We start from the raw sequence: 20,768 nt of genomic DNA on the forward strand, positions 1-20,768 counted from the left end.
CTAACAAACTAACAGCCATGGGGGAAGGTTTCATAAGATGGTATTTCCTGGCTTTTCACAGCTTAAGGACAACTCTAGCAGTTTGGAGTGTGGTGTGGGTGCCATTTGCAGTGCTTGACATGTTTTAGGGAAGTGAACAACAACTGTGTCTGCTCTCTTGAGCACTGTCCACTGGCTTATTTCTAAGCTGATCCTGTCTAGGGAGAGTTTTGGCCAGACTGTTGAGCATCAGTGATGCTGCGCATCAGTGTGGCGTCCTGCAGCAGGTCCATGTCCCCAGGGGACAGCTCTGTGCATAGTGGCCTTGTCCGGTCCAGCGTGCGCGACGGGCCATGCTGCAGCTCTGGCTATAGCTCTGGCTGTGCACCTCCCTTTGCAGTGGCACTGAAGCGCTTAATGCCAGCAAACCCGGGAGGAAGAAACATCTAAACCCGATGGAATGGTCAGAGCAGTTTTGGCTTGGGTGCTGAGGTGGAGAACTGACACAAATAGTTAATTTCAGCACGTTTAGCAGATTTTAAGGAGCTCTGCTATTTCATTTACACAGCCCACGAGCTCTGCGCGCCCTTTAGCCAGAGCCCTGACTCCGGGAACTGACGGCGACGACGACGCTCCCGCTCGGACGCGGCGCCTCTCGTTCCCGCCGCGCGGCTCCTTTAAGGGCGGGCGGGCGCCCGCGCCGCGTGCCGCTGGCGCCGGAGCCGGAAACACCGTCGGCCGCGGCCAAGGCCCCGCAGAGCCGAGCGCTGCGGCCCCGCCATGAGCCGCCCGCCGGCCCTGCAGGCGCAGACCTGCGGCCCCTGGGAGATGAAGGAGCGCCTGGGCACCGGCGGCTTCGGGAACGTCATTCGCTGGCACAACAAGGTAGGCGGCGGGCGGCCCGTCGGCGCGGCCTGGTCCAGGGCCGGCGCTCAGGCTGGCCCGCGCTGTGTCCGCAGGAGACCGGCGAGCAGCTGGCCATCAAGCAGTGCCGGCAGGAGCTGAGCCCGCGCAACCGCGACCGCTGGGCGCTGGAGATACACATCATGAAGAGGTGAGGCGGGCCGGGCCTGCAGCGGCCGCCGGGCGCGGTTGCGTCAGCGCCGCCCGGTCCCGCGGGCGGGAGCGGCCCGAGCCGGGTGTAACGGCCGCGCTGAGGGCGCGAGGCGCCGGCGGGCGCTGCCCGTCCGCTCCGGAGGCGCCCGACCCGCCCAGTGCGTGGGGGGCGAGTGCGTGGGAGCTCACGCTGGAGAAACCCCGCGTCGAGTTTCCGCGGTCCTGGGTCCCAGGCTCCTGCTCGGGCGCTGCTGCTGCTGCCCTTGGTTCTGGCAGTTCTGCCGAGTGCAGCGTCCGCACTGGGTTGGCCTTTGGGGCGTTGGGATGAGGCCAGGTCCTTGAAGGATGGCTGAATTGCAGACCTTTAGAATTCATCAGTTTGGTTTCTAAAAGAATTAATGTCCTTGTAGGACTCTGCGTGCTGACCTTGAGCGTGTGAAACTGCGTGGCTGTTGCAGAGTAGTCATCTCTTGGGTGTCATCGTGGTTCCGCTCATCATGTGTATTTATTTGCCTGATTTCTACTCCTCAGGCTGAACCATCCCAATGTGGTGGCTGCCCGTGACGTCCCGGAAGGGATGCAGAAGCTTGCACCAAATGACTTGCCGCTGCTGGCCATGGAGTACTGCCAAGGCGGAGACCTCCGCAAGGTGATGTCCCTGCGATGGCAGTCCAAGGCCTTCTCAGCTCATCCTTGGGTTTCTATTGAAGTTTCCCTGCAAAACCTCTGTTTTCACATTCTGGTGGTTCCTAATTCTTGTCTTGGCACCAAGGGGTTTTGGTCAGTTGGTTGTTGATATTACATTCAGCTTTTGAAGACTTAAGTGCTTTCTGAAATGTTTTGTGTTTGTTTGGCTGCAAGTGACACTGTGAGGAGTTTGTGCGTAGAGGGTGAGGGGGTGTGACAGGATGTGAGTGTGGCCAAGACCATCGTATGGGCTATATGCTTCCTGGAAGTGGGTAACTCCTGTCTATCATAGGAAAAAATAACACACGTTAATTCTAATCGTGCTGTTTTTCTAACCTTTGCCGTAATCTGCCTGTAGATAAAACCCAGACCTTAGAGCTGAGATTTGAGCTGGTACTGCCAGGCACGGGGAAGTGGCTATGAAGGATGGAACAAGTAGAAGGAAGAGAACGAGTGTGATGCTGACTTATTTCACGCACTCCTTTCTCCTCTCATATGGTTAGACCAAGGCCTGAAGCTGTAATTGCTGCTGCTGTCCCATAGCGTTTTGTGCCTCTAGAGAATTTTGTTGCTGTTACTGGAACTACATGCATCTGTGAGAGCTTGTGGGACTGTGAGTGTCACTCAGGATACAAGAGGGGAAGGCTATATTCTGTGTTGTTTTCTTGCAGTACCTGAATCAGCTGGAGAACTGCTGTGGCTTACGGGAAGAAGCTATTCTCATCTTGTTATCTGATATTGGTAAGTGGTAGCAGTACCTTTAGTTGTCTGAACTATGGAAGCCCTCTCAGTGCTGAAATCCACTTTATGGATATGCAGCAGTGACCTTAATGACTCCATCTTAGACTGGACTTCGAAAGGTATGCTTGTTTCCTGTCTTGCTCTGCCAGCACTCCCTGTACGAGAGCCAACCTTTGATGATTATTCTTGAAAACACAGAGTTGTATTTTCTTGTCCAGCTAAAATGCTGCTCAGGATTTTCTGGAAGGTTCTGTATAGCTGAACACTTGTCAAGTGGTTCTGGTTTATGTTGCACATCAGTCTGCACCCTCAGCTTAACAGCTGATCATCAGGACTTGAGAATGTGGGTTTCCATTAGCATTCGGGCCACCACTGCGTGGAATTACTGACAGCTCTTGTGCAAAGATTGCCAAGTGCTGTTTAGAGACTTTGAAGGTGGAGTTTTTTTGGTCAAGCTATGTTGTGATCTTACTGAGTTGCAGCTGAGGCAGAATTGGGTAGGTACTGAGGCTTTAGAAGATATTTAGGAAGCGTGTTTGAGGCAGATATATGCGTAGAAAGTGGGCTTGTGCTATGTACAGTTAGTTACACTCTTACGAGTGGTGCTTTCTGTGTCTCAGCTTCGGCTCTCAGGTATCTTCATGAGAACAGGATCATCCACAGAGACTTGAAACCAGAGAACATTGTGCTGCAGCAAGGAGAGCAAAGGGTAAGCAGGAACCAGGTACCTGCCTGCACAGGCAAGTAAGTCTGAAAGGAACATGCATGCGCTTCATGTGGTTACAGTGGTCCCTCTGCAAGAGCACTCAACCCAGGATAACAGCCAGCTTAGATCTGTGTGTCAGATGAACAGTATTCTGCGTGCAGCTGAAAGGTTGTATTAGACTTCTGCTAACACCTGATATTTTGACTTTCAAAAGACCAAGGTTGTACTCACTCACCCAAGATCTGATTTAGCAAAAATGTCTCCAGCTCTGTGTGTATCAAGCCAATGACAACTTTACATACTTTGTGGTTTTAGGAATCTATGGGAGCCTCCTATTTCCATCTCTTCATTTGCACCTTTCCTGTATACCTTTGAAGAGCTGAACCTTTTCTCTCTCTGCTGTATGGTGTATGTGCTTTTAACAGGACATCTCTCTAGTGTTCTTATTCTCTGTTGCGTGTTTCAGTTAATACACAAAATCATTGACCTCGGATATGCTAAGGAGTTGGACCAGGGTAGCCTATGCACATCATTTGTTGGAACTCTGCAGTACTTGGTAAGGAAGGAATTCGGCTAGAAGAGCAGCTACTGCTTTGCAGTGGGGTAGAGTTAACTGTTATCAGGCTTTGGGCTGGGAGGAAGTACTTGTTCTGGTATGGAGTACATTTGGGGTGCTGCAGCTAGCAAAGATAACTGCGTTTTTTCTGACACTGAGTTTTCACAGTGCCTGCTAGCTATGCCTGTTATCAATGAGCAGCAAGAGTGCCAATAACCTTTGCTGTTCGCTCTGAGAGGATCTCAAAATTCGTGAGAAGCAGAGCGTTCAACACCGTCTTTAATCTGTTGTACAAATATTAATGAGCTCTTAAGAGACAGATCTAAGAGGTGGGTGGCTTTGTCTTGTGTGTGTGTAAACTGTCTCAGGCTCCAGAGCTGCTGGAGCAGCAGAAGTACACGGTGACGGTGGATTACTGGAGCTTTGGCACGCTGGCCTTTGAGTGTATTACAGGCTTCCGACCGTTCCTACCCAACTGGCAGCCAGTGCAATGGTGAGTGAGCTGGGGCCAGGTGATAAGGAGAGTGCATGCAATGTGACAGGTGCGGTCCCTTGATTCTTAGGGTGATATCCCTATGTCCTTGCCCTTACGGATACCGACTCCCTTCACGGGAGTTCGACATACCTGAGCAAGTTCAGCATTCCTGATACTTGCTCTTTGGGATCAGGACTGACTCCTGCAGGGCAGGTAGCAGAAACCAAAGCGGTGTCTGTGTTACATCCCTCAAGAGTAGCTTTAAGAGCCTACTAACGTGCAGGCTAGGAAGGGCAGATCATTATTTCACCATTGTACTTGCTTGAATTCACTAGGCATACCAAAGTGCGACAGAAGAGTGAGCTGGATATTGTTGTTTCAGAAGATTTATCTGGAGAAGTCAAATTTTCTAGCAGTTTACCCTACCCAAACAATCTAAACAGGTGAGGACTAGAAGTCTGTTATTGCACACTGGGATAAACTGTTTCTTCTGCAAAAAGACCAGGCTTATATTATATGCCTTACTATGTTAGTCAGCAAATAAATTGAGCACGACACAAACAACGCTTGTGTCCTTTTTCAGACGCGTAGTTGTGAATCTGCTTCTGCTTTCTAAACAGCGCTTTTGTGATTGGGGTGGGGAGGTTGTTCATCAGTCCTCCTGTAGAGACCAGGCCATATGGTGACTGCAGAGGCACTTTTTAATCTTCTGATGTTCTTCTTAATTTGGTACTTCAGTGTTTTGGCTGGGAGGCTGGAGAAATGGCTGCAACTCATGTTAATGTGGCACCCACGGCAGAGAGGTACAGATCCTACGTACGGGCCCAATGGGTGTTTCAAAGCTTTGGATGACATTTTGAACTTGAAGGTGAGAAATGACTCTGTATTGACCTGAAGAGTTTTCCAGAGAGCAGTTGCCTGTACCCCATGAGAGAAGAGTCTCAAGTCATAGACCTAGGAAGAGAGCAGCAGCAGAGAATCTCATTTAGCTGCCTCTGCACAGTAACAGGTGTTTCTTGCTCATTTGAGGACAAATACTCCCTGACCTTGTTGGGAGTAGCAAAAAGCTGCTGTGTGTGATGGGTTTCATATTCTGGTAGAGGATTCTGCAGTTGAAGCTGTTTAATTGCCATGTGGCCTCTCTTCCACTTGAGGGAGGACAAGGACTTTGGCATAGTGTTATTAAGTAGCTGCAAAGTGACTTCTAGAGCCCCACAAATTCTTTGGCAGTTTATGAGTGGCCAGTGTCTCAGTCTTGGGATCTCTGCTCAGACATGACCAATGTATCCATAGCCCTTCTCATGTCACACTACTCTTCTTCTAGTTGCTTCGTGTTTTGAACATGGTCACGGGAACTGTACACACTTACCCTGTGACGGAGGAGGAGACTCTGCAGACTGTGAAGGCCAGGATCCAGTCAGATACGGGAATCCCCGAACAGGACCAGGAGCTACTGCAGGAAGCTGGACTTGCATTGTTTTCTCAGAAGTTGGCCACTAAACATATAGCTGATAGCAAGGTGAGTCTGACTACTCCCTTCCTTGCTGTTGAGTGAATCAACAGGCACTCTCACTTTGGGAGCACAGCACTGCCTGCTGTTCTGGCAGGCATGTGTCATAGAACTGCGCAGACCTAACAGCCCTTGCACACTAGGCACCTAATATGGTGCCTTTAGGGTTCAGTCTTTGGCTGACGAGGAACTTTCTGTTTATGGCATTACTGAGAGGCTTTTGCAGAGAGAACCTGGTGGGTCTTTTGTCTTTTACAGATGAATGATATGGCAGCTTCAGACACAGACCTCCTCTTCCTCTTCGATAACCAAAAAGTTGCCTATGAGGCTCAGGTTGCCTTGCGTCCTCATCCAGAAAGCGTTGACTGCATCCGTAAGGACTTTATCTGGCGTGAATGTGAGAGGTTGTCAGTGTTGAGAGGGCTGCCTGTGTTCTGCGGTCTGTATCTTGTGCAAAGAGTAGACAGAGCTTTTGCATATTTGGACTGAAGAAGCAGTAAGATGGACTGGCATAGTATTCATTCGATTTGTCAAAATAACTGAGGAAAGGAATTGTTTGATTTTGATATATTGGGGAAGCTGCATAGGGGTTAGCCAACTGTAGGCTTGCAAGAGGTAACATGCCCCTCAAAGGAGTGATGCTTTGATCTCTTCTGTAATGTGATAACACTACTTTTATGCTTCATGCTCATATGTATGTTTCCCTCCTCTTCCCCTGCCCCCCTCTGTTTCCAGTTCAGGATCCAAAGAAGAATCTCCACTTCTTCCAGTTGCGGAAAGTATGGGGTCAGATCTGGCACACAATCCGGATGCTGAAAGAGGATTGTAACCGGCTTCAGCAGGGGCAGCGAGCAGCCATGTACGGTGGCAGTTTCTCTAGAACGCTTATTTCTGTCTGCCTTTGCTCCCCGGTGAAGGGGAAAGAACGGGAATGGGGAAGCCCATGAGTGGAGCTGTTAACAGTTAATGAAAAGCTTAGAGTTCCATCCCCTTACACAACTGCTTTTGTGCTCACTGCTACACTCTGAAATACCTATTTTGATATAAGTGGAAGCCTGCATTTTTAGCTCAGGAGGGTAATAGGACCTTCTTGTCCACACAGGATGAATCTGTTACGTTACAATAGTACCCTATCAAAGATGAAGAATTCCATGGCCTCCCTTTCCCAGCAGCTGAAAGCAAAGCTAGACTTCTTTAAAACAAGCATCCAAATTGATCTGGAGAAGTATAAAGAGCAGATCGAGTTTGGAATTAGTGAGTATAGCATCTGGGAAGCAGAGGTCTTTTTATGCCTCTTATCCTCAGAGTATCTACCTTTTCATGTATGAACCTGAGAAAAGCAATCATTCTTTCATTCCTTCATAGCTTCTGAGAAGTTGCTGTTTGCCTGGAAAGAAATGGAGCAAGCTGTGGAACTTTGTGGGCGGGTATGTTTCTAAATCTAACTGCTTCTCCTAAAGAAAAAGAAGCTAAGAAGTTTGGTGTTGTGTTTTTTGTTGTTGTTTTTTTTTTTTTTCTTTTTAAGATTTATTTTTTTCTGTATATATTTCTAATATATTTTTGTTGTTGTTGTTTGTTTTTGTTTTATTTGTGATTTGTTTTGTTTTTATTCATTGACCTCCTTTAAATAGTGTCTGAATTGATTCCAGATGTCACGTTGGTTTCGGTGGCGCCGTTTTTGTCCATTGCCAGTACCTCATGAAGCTCGTGGTGTTTGTAAGGCTTAGGGGGAAAATGGAGATCTTGGGGAATGTGAAAGGAGATTTTGCAGCGGTTGCACCCAGGTGTTCTGCTAACCCAGTCTGGAGCCAGGATAGCTGGAAAGAGGATATAGGACCTAGGTTGAAGTGAATAGGAAAGCAAATGATTAGATAATTGAACACAAGCATTTCAAGCATCCATCTTGGATTTTCAAAAGTCAACAATTTTCCATTCTTGGTACACGGGTACCTGCTCCCAGTAAGGCATTCAGCCTTTTCAGTACTTACCCTGTAAGTAAGGCCAAGGACCATTGCTCCCAGACAAGGAGTGAAAGGTGACTAACTGATTGATATCTTACTCTTTTGCAACCTTTACACCTCCTCTACTGGGAGGAGGCAGAAGGCAGAATGACTGTCTAAGAAGTAGCATCGTCTCCCTGTGAACAAGTTCAAGTGAAAAGCAGAATTTGGGGTGCCAGGATGGATAGGATGAGAGAAGAGATTTCCTGGAATAGCCAAGGAAAAGGAAGCATGATGGCCTCGGAACCAACAACACGTTTCCTGCAAAGTCTGACCCCTCAATGGCTCTTTGCAGGCTGAATTTTTTATTGCAAAATTCTCAGAAGTTGTTTTACCCCAGAGCACCACGCTGATTTCCTTGAATTGAAATTACTAATATTTTCATTTGTCTTTTTTCAAGGCTGCTGTTTGCATCCTGCCAATGTATTTAGAAATGTGAATGAGAAAAGATGTGTGATAGTGTCCCTTAGTACAAGACTGTTCATCACTTATGTTCTGCCCTGCTTTCAGGAGGATGATGTGGATCAGCTAGTGAAGAGAATGATGGCCCTGCAGACAGACATCGTGGACCTGCAGAGAAGCCCACTAGGCCGTAAACAAGGAGGAACACTGGAGGATTTGTGAGTTGAGCTACCTTGAACTTGAGATGCAGGAGTATTGCTAGCTAAGCTTATTCACTGCAGGACAAGGAAAGTGCCATCTATTCAGCCCAAATTATGGGGAACTGGGAGGACTTTGACTCCTTTCCTGTCATTTGAGTTCTTGAACTGCTTGTTCGTAAGTTAGATTCTAGAGAAGTCCTTTGTGTTCTGTGCTTTTTTCTTCTAGAGAAGAACAAGCCAGAGAGCTGTACCGGAGATTGAGAGAGAAGCCAAGAGGTAAAAGGCATTTTAGCTCAAGGTCAGCTTGCTTTGTGTGGATAGTAACTTCGGAGATGCAATAATGAGCATTGAGAACTCTCTGCATTCTGGGCCTGCCACTGCACTAGCTGCACATGGACTCTACTGAACCCACCTTTTTCTTTGGAGAGGGGAGTCAGTTTTAAACTAGGACAGCCTCGCTTTCTTGGTGCTTTTTGAGCTCTTCTCAGAGCAAGCTGCTGCTACAATAGATGCTGCTGCTTCTGTCTGTCCTGTAAGGCTGCCCTTCTGTGTAAGATTCTGACTCTCATTCCAGATCAGAGGACAAGTGGTGACAGCCAAGAAATAGTACGACTGCTCCTACAGGCAATCCAGACCTTTGAAAAAAAAGTCCGAGTCATTTATGCTCAGCTCAGGTGAGCTCTGTAGAGTCGGCTTCTGTTGAGGGTTAAGAGAAAGCATTTTCTCTTTCAGCAAGAGGTTTTGTTCTAGAGTTTTAAAAGCTGGTGTGTACAGCTAATGAGATCTCAGAGTGTTACAGGAAATAAGAAACTTAAATGTTCCCCTACTCCAGTTGCCCGTGTGTGATGATGTTTGGTTTTTTTTTGGTCAAATAGTAAAACTGTAGTTTGCAAGCAGAAGGCACTGGAACTATTCCCCAGAGTGGAGAAAGTGATGAATCTGATGAATGAAGATGAGGAAACAGTTGTTAGGCTTCAGGAGAAACGGCAGAAAGAACTGTGGAACTTGCTAAAAATCGCTTGTGTAAGTAAAACAAAACTCCAGTGTAACTTGAAAATATGGTTTGTAGCACAGGTTAGTGAAATAATTAATAGTAAATTCAGTATGTCCTATGGTTCTGTTCTCTGTTATTTTGAATTAGTATGAAGGCCAAGTTCCAGGCTGTCTCATACTCCTGGCTGCTGGAAATTAGTGGAAATAATTGCAATCTGAATATTCTGTGTTTTTTCAGAGTAAAGTACGTGGTCCTGTCACTGGCAGTCCAGAGAGCATGAACACATCACGTCTTGGTAGCCCTGGTCAGCTGCTGCTGCAGGTCCCTTCTGGAACGTACGGTTTATCAGAATCGGTCAGGAGAAGGTGAGGCGAGGTCTGGAGTTGTGTAACTGCTAATGCCGGCACTACAAGACCAGGGCTCCTGCTTTGTGAGATAATTACACGTGGGCTTTGTCACATTTTACACTGTGTTCAGCTTCCATTGTCAGCAGCCTTTTCTATGTAGTAGCTAGACTTCCTGGGGCTTGTTAGTCTTCCTTAAGAAAAATGGGATAAGGTATAGCACTTACCTTGCCTCAATAATAAGGGGTTTGTTTTATCTGGAATTGTTGGGGCATTGTCAGATGAGGTGATGGTAGCTGAGCTGTATCAGAAAGAAGAGACTGCTGTTACCAAGCACATGTAGTTCTGGTTTGCTTACATGAACTGGGTCACCAGCTGGAATGCCAGACCTTGGTTTGTTCATTTATATGTTGCTCAGTCCTTTAGTTCACAGGCTGTTCTGCAACTTTAGCAATGGTGACTCCACATAAGAACCTAACTCCATCTTGGAACGTGCTTCCTTTCCCCGTCTCAGTAAATCTAGGGATGCCACCGACTTTCCCAGTTGCAATATGAATTACTAGTTTATGAGCTGGCTGGTAAAGGTTAATGATCTTCAGTGCTCTGCAGCACACCTGCCAGAAATATTTCCTAAAGATAGAGGCAGCATCTCTTTTAACAAAACTGCTATGGAAACTAACTGTGTAATAATTGTCCCTTTCAGTGAGGAGCTACTGCTGGAATCACAGAAACTCTGTAGCCAACTAGAAAATGTGATACATGACACAATGAAGGATCAGGAGCAGAGCTTCATGGTAACGTACTTGACATTCTTCTGTAGAAGGACTAGGGAAGCTCATGGCTTCACACTTCTGCTTGGGTAACTTTGCCACCAGTAAGTAATACGGCTAATAGAAATCTGCATATTACTCTTTCGGACAAGGAGAGAGTAGGAGTTGTGGGAGATAAAGCACCCACTCCCTGACTTGAGCTGCTGCCGGACACGGTCCCTGCTTGCTGAGAATGGGAGCTGTGCACTGGGACTGAGGCTGTGCTGAACCATAAGAGATGGGGAAGGCACTGGCTGTTGTACAAAAATACTGCAAAAGTGCACTCTTAAAATTAGGAAGTGCTTGTGGTGGCAATACACTGGTGGGCAGTGATGCTTATTTAATGAAACAGAATATAGGAAAGAAAGGAAAGTTAGAGAAAATAAGTAGATTCAGGGTTTCCCTCACAGCAATTGCATGGTTCATCCCAAAACTATAGATTGCTTCCCTTTTATTCTGGAGAAATATCAACTATAAGCTAGTGTTGAACTTTGTAGTTCTAACTATTTGTTTTTTAGGCTTTAGATTGGAGCTGGCTGCAGCTTCAGGTAGAAGAAACAAGCAGTCCGGAACAAACCCAGATGTAAAATGACTTCAGTCGCCTCGGAAGACGTGCTGTTCCAGGAAGCCAACTGTGAAAAGCTGCTGCCTCTGAGAAGGGAAGTTCAAGTGCTTCCTTCTACTTCTGCTTATGTGATACACATGGCCTAGCTTTTAGTATCCACTTCTTAAGACACTTTTTTTCACAGAGATACAGTAGGAAACGCCTGTTCTAACTGCTTGAAAAAAGTTCTTAATCGTGCCTTAAGAAAGGAGATGTTCTTAATCTCTATCCTGATGCTTAGGATCCCTTAGGCATCACAGGTGGTTGTTTTGCTGCCTTTTAGGCTTTCTAATGAAAATGTGCAATCAGTTTGCAGAGTCACTTATAGGATATCACCTTCCTAATATACTTGAACTGTGAACTTAATTTCTTAACTTTGCCGATTTGCACTTTTTTTCTTAAGTGTCATGGTTGTACTTACCTAATACTTGTTTCCTATGTGGGAACGAAATTATCTAAAACATGTAAACTTATGGTTTGCTCTTTTTGATATCCTCAATAACATTTTAATGAAAAAGCTGCTTTTACTGTGCAGGTCTCTAAAATGTGAGATGTAAGGATGTTTTCCTAGAGACCACAGAGAAGGAAATCTTCAGTGTACACATACAGTTTAGTTTAACAAAGCACCTGCAGATTATTAACTATGCCTGAAGCTGCACCCAAAAGAAAGGCAAAGCACAGCTGGATGAAACACAGCTTTTCTGAACCTGACCAGAAAAGACACACCAACACTCTGCTCCAACTGTGACCAATTTATTTAATTCTGATGTAAACCGAAATTCCACTACAGCACAGAGACCACCTTTTATTAAAGGTTGCAAAGTACAGGACATGCAGGATGCAATACAGTAATGGGGAGAGGTGGGATTTTCTTCTGTTTTTAGGAACAGATTTAGAATACGGGAAACTGAAGTGAAATGTGGCACAGACACCACAACTTCCATGCATACCTTCAAGTATCTTCCTTTGATGTGCTGGCACTCTCTAGACTTCAGTGTTGGGTTAAAATGCTTCTTTGGAAGAGCAGAAAGTTCACACTTCTTGAAATTTCAGAGTAATATTAAGGCCAAAACCACACTGGGTACACTTTTCCTTCATCTTCCAGAGCACCACCTGTTGTACTTAGAGCTGCACTAAGCTTCCAGCTCAAATGCCAGCCCAACTTTGTGACCTCCAGCACTGAAATTCTTGCCGTCAAGCAAGCCTGAGAGGGTCAACTTCACACCTAGGAAAGCAAGTAACAAGACGCTTCATAGATGGACACCCTGTATGCTGCCTTCCCTCAGCTACTGAGTCTCACTAATGTGTCCTATGTGCACATCCTTTACTTCTATGAGCCTACACAAGATTTCTAGCTAGCTGTTCTGTTCCAGACATAACAGTAAAATAACCTGTAGTGTAGTAGTATTTGCTGCTACCAGTCGGACTTACGTACCGGGTCGGAGGGTGTGAGCATACCCAATTCCAATCAGGCTGGCATTATTGACTTTAGCCTACAGGAAAAAAGAAATCACAATATTTATACACAGTATAAATACTCAGACAGAATTACCCCAGTGCCCTGACAAGGTGGCTCAGGCATTAACTATTTCAGCCAATTGTAGACCAACCTCTAGTGGAGGCATATTCCAGGCTTTTCTCAAGAATTCCCAGCTTAAGCTGTAACAGGCTTCAGTAATAGTTCCAATCTCTCCCCCAATTGTAACCCATTATGCCTATGTAAAATGCCACCCTGTCCTTTCCTGCCCCCAGCATTGTGTCGCTATCTCCTTTAAAGGGCTAGTTACTATGGTATTTCCCATCTTTAATTCTGGCTGAATTGTCCTGAACTAATTGTTGTTTTGAACTACTTCATAACACAAATTTTCAGTATTTACAGGAGCTCAAAATACTCATTCCTGTAACAAAATTCTTACCACAAGGGAAGTCTTCTCATTCATTTGGTACTTTGCAGCAATACCAAAACGTGTGTTGTTACTGCCAGCAGTCCATGCAAGATTGATGGATGTCTCAACCTTATTATTAACCTTCTGATAAATAGACCCACCGAACTCGGTGCCATCATTCCTGTTTGTAATAGATGCAAGCGTGTCAAGCCTTGCCTTGTTCAGTGAATTGTGACTCTTTAGATAAACCCCTTCCCACAATGATTTGGTCATTATTTCTTAAAAAGAAATGAGCTCCAATGCTCCCCTGGACCCATGTTCACCTACTTCCCAGCCAGAGCTGGCAGACTCCTGCTCAGAGTTTTTACCCAAACATAACCTTTGCTTGCAGAAGGAAATGACTTTCCAACAGTTGAGACCCATGGCTTGACCTTGCTTGCTTAAGAAAGCGAGCCTGCGATAACACATCAAGTGACAAATCCAGAAGGAGCCTTCAGTCAGTAATGGGAACGATGAGACTGAAAACAATGTCATTGCATTGCAGTTGTTTAAATAAACCATCTTGAAAGACTCTTGGAGCATCTGAATGCTAGAGCTACTCTGCGACGACAGCTGGAAACACTCAGGCGCAATGCAACACACCTCTCTACCCTGCCTCGGGCATTTTTGAGCCAGCAGCTTTCTGTCTGGTGGGAGGAGGGGAAGGTACAGTAGCTTAATTGAGGGCTCTTTTATCTAGCAGCAAAATAGAAGTTGAAGTTTACAGATTTAAATTCCAAAGTAACAGTCTACAGTGCCTTTACGCCACTGTCTTACGTACACAAAAACCACAGTCACCCTCAAACAAGGTCTCAAAAGACAGCAAAGATTTGGAAAGTTGCCCCGACTTTACTTGTACTGGAGATGAAAACATCAAATATAAATTATTTTTAAAGAAATCAGCATCTCCTTCAATCCACCCAACCTTTCAACCTAACAATGCTCACTATTAATCTCGTTTGACTCCTCTGTTGAAGTTTCTCTAGTCTCAGATAATACTTACACGTTCGTGTGCAGCTGAAAGTCTCCTGCCTTATATCCCAAGGCAAAGTTATTTTGCGAAAGCTTATACTTGGCTGTATCAAAAGCCATCTGGTAGCCAGCAAGCCAGCCTTCATAGCCCAGCACTGCCCAGCCATAGACGGTTGGTCCGGAGAGATCAATGTCTACATCGCAGCCTAGATTTACATATTCTCTTTTGTAGGAGGTCTTTAACTTTCCACTCTTCTTCCTGCAGAGAGAAACAGGCCATTCTATCCCTTCCAATTTACAAGTGTGCATTATATGTAGTTTTATTCACATGTGCGTGTCCTTCTTTACGACCAGTCAATTAAATGACTGTAATACCTACTCAAAAGTTAACAGCTGCTGAAGAGGGCAGGGGATGAGAGTAATATTGGTATTATATACATTTTTACATGGTGCCACATTTTCCTCCACCATCTCCTTAAAATCCTCAAGAAACAAATTTGCCAATGGCCAAAAAGCTGAAAAATGATTTTCAGCAGTCCTTGTCCTTCTGAGACAGGTGTTATCCACTGCCTTCAAACTATTCTACAGTTCCTGCAGAATATTCTACACTAAATTCTGAGCATTTACACAACAACAAGCATAAGCACTTGTAATGAAAAGTTACAGGAAATGCTAGCACTCCTTAGGTAAAGGTAACAGAAAAGATTTACCCTGTGTTTGGTACAAATGTAGTGTCAAGAGCCACCTTAAATCCTTGAGCCAACTGCAAAAAAAAACAGAGACGTCTGCTCAGAAATCTGCTGATACGCAATTTGTTATATTCCACTACTATAGGTCTACCTCCTGTCTAAAGAGAAGGTGCAACATGACAGTAATGTCTCCCATATTTTACAATGAAGTCTGAAGATGCTCTGTGATGAAGGATTAAAATTTGGACTTTTTCGCCCCAGAATGAGGCCTTATAACAGTGCACGTTATTAAAGGAGGATTGCAAATCTAGTATTGGCAAGAAAATTGAGAAACTATGTTAAAGAAATAAAACTGTTCAGTTCACGTTTGCTTATCCCCTGTAGTTCAAACAATTCACACGGTAGCTCAAGAACCTCTCTCAGAATCCACGAATTCTAAGACACAGTGTGACTTCACAGGCCAAGCCGGGTACCTGCCTCGGCTTTCCCACCCTTGTCTGGAGCTGGACAGCATTTTCCATTTTAAAGCACAGGTATAAAGTGTAAAACCGTAACTACAAAAGTTGATGGCCATATGTGGCGGATGGCACCACAGAACTTCACTACTTTTGGCACCACTACCTTATGCTTCAGGCATTAAGTGAAAAGCATAAAGCTATTACTTGCAAAAAGAACTGTGTTTTGAGAATGCTGTATGCTAGCAACCTTTTGTGTAAGCAGTGCCAAGCTGCAAACCTTTCTTTCCAGCCTCACAAAATATATTGTCTTAATGCAGCCAAACTTAAATCCTTATGTATTAGAGCATTTAGAACTATGAGACCTCTCTTTTTTTTCCTCTGCAGGGCTGCAGCAGTGACAGTTGTACATAGCTAGAGTGCATCTTTAAACAAAACCTCCTATTTGGAGTGAATAATAGCGACACATTCATCCATCCAACTGCAGTAACTCCGTACCTTTGGATCGTTCACGTAGCAGCACACTGCTGTGGGGATGCTTGTACCCGCACCCCCAAGATTCAGGATGCTCTCTCTCAATCTGTGCATTCTGCAAATATATTTGTCAATGTGTTCTGCCCAACTCTGCTTTCTCACACCAGCTGCAAAAAGGTTCTGAGTATCTACTTCCTCTTACCTGATCCTCCATGGAAATTTCTGTTCCCAGTATGTTGTCTGTGTTCCACTTCTGGGTGAATGTAAGTCCATAGGCTTTGACCTTGTATTTGGTCTCTAGGCTGCCTGAAGCCTTGCCTGTGTCTGTGTTGGAAGAACCAGATGCAGTGAATTCCTGCCAAGAGCATGACATGAGGTTCAGCACTCTGATATGTAATTACATTCAGTTTTTCCACTAGTCAAGTGCCAGCACTAACGCTTGCTACCTTTAGGCCTTTTGACAGAATCCTCAAAATCCTCCTCCTCTTCCCTATCCCCATCAAAAATAATTATTTTTCCATCACAAAATGCTACTCCTTTTGCTGTCTCTGTGCCAAACATTTCTTTTACGGGGGCGTGCTGATGGAGCCCTGGAACTTGCTGAGGTTGGAGAAAGCACTGTTACTGTTTAATTTTCATCTGCCTTGTGATTTGATTACTTGGTCCCCCACCTTTCATTTTTACCATACTTTTTTCCTAACTTATCTGTCAACCCCACCCCCACCAAAAATACCTTTTCCCGCCATCATTTTCTGCTCCAAACTGGCAAATTTCAACATTCCGTAACTTGCTCTGTACCTTCAACACCTTCCAACACCCTAATACTTCTGTATCATAACAATCAGAGGTACTACAAGTACCCAAGTACGAACTGGATCTCACGCTTAGTTCCTAACCTCATCTCCATCCCCCAAACCCCATTTTATTGCAGAATAGTCATTAGAAACACTAACACGCACAAAGCCTGCAGCAACAGACAACTGTATCAATACCGTATCTAACTTGTTCTCCCCCCTGCTGTTTTTACAGTGTTATTATAGTGGATTGTTTGACAAAGATTGCAAATGGCTTTACATAGATCACACAGCAGATCAAGAACTATGGGCATAGTCATACTTCATTATGTGGATGGTAACACGACTAAAAACAATGGAACAGTTTATGAACTACAGTATGCACCACAGAAAACCTCACTGGACAAAGCAATAAAGAGCCAACATGCCAAAAGTCACTATTCTTACCAGCTGGATAAGCATCCAACATGAAAGTTGCATGGAAAAGAAAAAGCCCATTTTAGAACTTTATATGATTCTTCATGTTCAGTTACATTCAGAAAACAGCATAATTAACCATAGCATATTATTTGAGAATCAAAACTTCCAGCCAGGAAAACTACGCATATCATGAGATGTCAGCAACTGGCAGCAGTCACAGCACAGAAACCACACAGTTCCCGGTGCACAACGCAAGCAATCCATCAAAAGCTCAATAGAGACAGAACTCGGTTAATACAAAAGGAATTACACCATTGGCATGGGAAGAATGCAAGAGAAGGAGGGAACTAAGGCAAATATGGTTATGAAGGAGGCTGAAAAGCAGCACAGCTTATCAACCAGAACAGCATCAAGTGGCACCACACACAGAACTGAGACTCAGTGCCAGAATAAGCTTATCTACTGAACAATATATGCTTGTGCTTAAAGACCAAATCCTTTCTTGGTTTTGCCTGCACTCCTGCGAACTCATGAGGAAGCTGCACTTCTCAATCATTAAAGTGGGGATCATAGTATTTTATGGTTACCTGAAGTGCTAAAGCCTAATTAATGTATCTAAAATGCTCTACATAAGGGATACTGAAACTATTTCATTTTAATCAAATCTTGCATTGGAAGCAGGGTGGAAATGAGTGAACATGAAGTTAAATTGTGGCTCTTAATGTCCCTTGGCCTTTTGGATAAAAGGTCAGTCAGGACTCAAAATCCTATAAAAACCAAAAACAGCAGAGAAACTCAGATGCATTCATAAGCAGAAGTGAGAGCTCTTTAGGGTGAAGAAACTTACGTTTGGGATGTGGCAATGGAAATGGGGAGGAAAGCCACATATACACAACAAAATATGTGAAAATTCTTGCATGCCGCAAGAACAGAAGTACTGCTACGTCAGTTCCACACATCGTTACAGAAATACCTCTGTCAGCTACAGGTTTTACCATGAAAACTGAAAGGAAGAAGCAACACCTGCTAGCAAATTATTACCGCCGACCAATTCAAGAACTTGTCGTTCCATTGCAATGCTGCTGACGTTGAACGTGCCCAATACCTACCACTCCACTGGAAGACTTGGTCTTCAGCTCTAACTTGACAATTCCAAATCCTGAAAATAGAAGAGCACACATTGTCTGCTTCACCACAATACAGATGCGAGGCTTATTTCCAGCATACCCGAAGTACAGCAAATAGAGTAGACTGACATGAAACAGTCTATTTTCATATTTCAACAGTTGATCTTACTGAGGAATGATCTGAGGAATTTTCACAATCCAAAGTGGGTGGCCTCATAATTTATAGTCATAACAGTCACCCATCATCAAGTACCTCCACCTTCTGCAGCTACCTGCAGTCTGGGACCAAGCAATACAGTTACCGTTTCTTCTGATTTATTCAATCTACCTTTGTATTTCTTGTTGCAGGGCAGGAATTTTTCTTTTCCCCTTCTCCAAGAAAAACATGTTTCAACTTACTTTAACCAGCGCCATATACAGAGATACTATTGCTTTCTTCCTTTTCTTTTTAATCTGCTACGAATCTAGGGGAATACCTGACCCTTGCACAGAGTAGAAAAGCCTGAAACAACTGACACTAAAGCAGGGAACCTGAGCTGAATCTTAGCAGAGACCAGGCCAGAGTGCTTTTTAATTTTATGTAGCACGTGAATTTGGGATGCAAATGCAATCTTTATTACACACTCGCAAAAACAGATGAAAAATGTCAACGCTCTTCAAGACACCAAAAAAAAAAGTACGAAAGGTTCTCAAACCACAGCCACGTTACTTACCATATCCCTTGTTGAACATATCCCGGGCAGACTTTCCCAAGTCACTGTATGACGGTGGGACAGCCATTGGATCTGAAACATATTGGAAGCTGTAAGAATCTTGAGTTCAACAGCATAAATGTCTCTGACCAGCACCCAATGCGTACTTCACCAATACGGAACTACAAGACCTTTGAAGAACGTTCACAGAAGCAATCCTTGTGTCACCGTTGCTTTGTCAGAAATACTATTAAGCGCTTATGGACACTTCTCTTCCACCATCTTAGTTGCTTACCAGTGTACTTGGTCCCTCTGTCACAAATGCAACAGCATCTGTATTAAGCAATTGAATCGCCAGCTCCTTCCTAAAATGAAGCACTTGGGCAATTTACATCCCATAGAAGACAAATGCTCCATGTTCAGTGACTTAATAATTAATCTGCACTATGTAACTATCAAAACATGCACTCGATGATCCTTATGGGTCCCTTCCACCTTGAGATATTCTATGATTCTATAAATTTATACCTGTGGGTTTAGAGGATCTAAAATAGCTGGACATGACTGCAGGTTCCTTATCTGAAGATTAGTATGTAAAACAGGTACTTCTCAAGATTACTATGTAAAAAGGCCTTTTGACCTGTCAAACATGGAGGGAAAAATTACAGTCAGTAAATAATTAAACTGGCAAAAGAGAAACAGAACGTGCACTTTTAGAACAGCATAGTTTAAAACATTATAACAGTTTTAACACCACAGCTATGAAGCAGAGCATATCTGGTCTCCATCAACCAGTCGCAATAACAACAGCTGACAAAACACAATGTAAAGCCGGAAAAGAAACATTAAGCCAGAGATCTACAACTAAGCAAAGCCTCCTTAATCTTGCACTTTGATTTTCCCTCCCGCAACAGTAAAATCAGTACAAGAACCACAGGAGAAAACGTATCAAGAAATAAAAGGCTGGGGACAACTGATGCTTCACGTTGCCATCTTCAGATATAGTGCACAGCAAGGCGATGCCTGTACACAAACTGCAGAAAGATAACACCGAACTGCGAATTTCAATGAAGAAACTAACATAAGAATGCCCACAGCGGTCTAGCGGCCTACCGGATAACTGAAACACCCAAACCGTACACACGAGAGAGAACGAGGGCGACCCTGGGCGCTGCAGCCCCCCTGCGGCTCCGCTGCCGCCCGGAGCCCGCGCGCGGCCCGGCTGCTCCGCGGGCACACGCGCGCTCAGGCGCCGCGCGGCCCTGTCGGTTACCGACCCGCGTTACGCAACGGATAACGGAGCGCAGCCGCCGGGCCGCCTGCCCCCAGCGGAACGCTCGGTCCCCGGCGACCCCAGCAGTTCGTGCTTTCCAGCCGAGCACTGGCAAGACCCCGCCCGCAGAGCGAGAGCCGGCTCGCACCCCGGGGCCATGGCCTCGGCAGCCCCCGGGCGCCTGGCCGGGCCCAAGGCCGCGGAAGCGCCGGTCGAAGCGAACCCCCGGCGTCCTCTCGGCCCAGCCCCACCGCGGCAAGGTGACTCGAGGGACGCCCGCGTCGGCCCCGACGAGGCCTGGACGACGCCGCCGGGCTCCGCACGGACAGCACCGCGGGCCCCGGTGCGGGCCAGCCCCGCGCCCGCCCGGCCCGGCACCACGCCGCTACCTGCCGGCCGCGCTGCCTCCGACTGGAGGTCTCGCCGCCCCCAACCCCGCGTGCGCGGCCCCGCACGCAGGCGCACCCGCACGGCTGCCGTTGACTCTGAGCCCTCCTGCCGGGGCTGGCGGGCGCCGCGCGGCCCCGCCCTGAGCGCGGCGGGGCCCCCACAGAAACGGCCGTCGGTCGCGACCGTCGCCCCCCGCGGGCCCCGCGGAAGCGGCCCAGGACGCCGGACCCGCTGCGGGGATCCCCGCTGCTCTTAGAAACGGCGGCTCTGGGCTCGGCGGAAGATTGGAACGCCCGCTCGAGGAGGACACCGCTCCCGGTAGTAACGGCCCCGGGCCCAGCCGGTGCGCGAGACCCTAGCGCGTGCTGCAGCCCGTCCGCCCGCCGTGACCTCCCGCTCCGCAGCCCTTGGCAAGGGAGCGAGCACCGGCAGAGCCCCCGCAGCCCAGCGGCGCGGCTGCGGATGCGCAAACAGCAGCACCACACCCGCCCCCG

General features: G+C 46.1%; 2 protein-coding genes across 3 annotated transcripts; one reads left to right on the plus strand and one right to left on the minus strand.

Moving 5' to 3' along the window:
* Positions 1–566: 566 nt before the first annotated feature.
* IKBKB (inhibitor of nuclear factor kappa B kinase subunit beta) lies at positions 567–13,520 on the plus strand. Its single transcript, XM_065856599.2, has 21 exons — positions 567–864; positions 939–1,033; positions 1,567–1,684; positions 2,394–2,463; positions 3,084–3,172; positions 3,636–3,725; positions 4,094–4,218; positions 4,536–4,643; positions 4,939–5,068; positions 5,525–5,719; positions 5,969–6,083; positions 6,446–6,569; positions 6,813–6,964; positions 7,076–7,137; positions 8,221–8,330; positions 8,539–8,588; positions 8,887–8,986; positions 9,188–9,335; positions 9,544–9,671; positions 10,354–10,444; positions 10,978–13,520. The coding sequence occupies exons 1-21, from the start codon at positions 760–762 to the stop codon at positions 11,044–11,046; spliced, it is 2,274 nt and encodes a 757-aa protein (XP_065712671.1). The 5' UTR covers positions 567–759; the 3' UTR covers positions 11,047–13,520.
* VDAC3 (voltage dependent anion channel 3) lies at positions 11,801–20,397 on the minus strand. 2 transcript variants are annotated; one of them, XM_065856608.1, is made up of 9 exons: positions 20,274–20,397; positions 18,633–18,704; positions 17,902–17,951; positions 15,781–15,933; positions 14,671–14,723; positions 13,992–14,219; positions 12,980–13,130; positions 12,499–12,556; positions 11,801–12,288 (listed from the first exon to the last, which is right to left on the minus strand). In XM_065856608.1, the coding sequence occupies exons 2-9, from the start codon at positions 18,697–18,699 to the stop codon at positions 12,197–12,199; spliced, it is 852 nt and encodes a 283-aa protein (XP_065712680.1). In that variant the 5' UTR covers positions 18,700–18,704; positions 20,274–20,397; the 3' UTR covers positions 11,801–12,196. The 2 variants fall into 2 exon arrangements, with proteins under 2 accessions (XP_065712680.1, XP_065712678.1); XM_065856606.2 differs by lacking the exon at positions 20,274–20,397 and adding an exon at positions 19,140–19,366.
* Positions 20,398–20,768: the final 371 nt, after the last annotated feature.

Source organism: Patagioenas fasciata, chromosome 26, assembly GCF_037038585.1.
Source record: "Patagioenas fasciata isolate bPatFas1 chromosome 26, bPatFas1.hap1, whole genome shotgun sequence".
In the NCBI taxonomy this organism is placed as follows: Eukaryota; Metazoa; Chordata; class Aves; order Columbiformes; family Columbidae; genus Patagioenas; species Patagioenas fasciata.

Coding starts and splice junctions, on each gene's coding strand:
- IKBKB (XM_065856599.2), top strand. CDS start 760: ATGAGCCGCCCGCCGGCCCTGCAGGCGCAGACCTGCGGCCCCTGGGAG. Junction 865..938: donor TCATTCGCTGGCACAACAAG/GTAGGCGGCGGG, acceptor CTGTGTCCGCAG/GAGACCGGCGAGCAGCTGGC. Junction 8,331..8,538: donor GGAGGAACACTGGAGGATTT/GTGAGTTGAGCT, acceptor TTTTTCTTCTAG/AGAAGAACAAGCCAGAGAGC.
- VDAC3 (XM_065856606.2), bottom strand. CDS start 19,173: ATGTCCAGCTATTTTAGATCCTCTAAACCCACAG. Junction 18,705..19,139: donor TAGATCCTCTAAACCCACAG/GTATAAATTTAT, acceptor AATATGTTTCAG/ATCCAATGGCTGTCCCACCG. Junction 13,131..13,991: donor TTTCAGCTGCACACGAACGT/GTAAGTATTATC, acceptor TATTACAAACAG/GAATGATGGCACCGAGTTCG.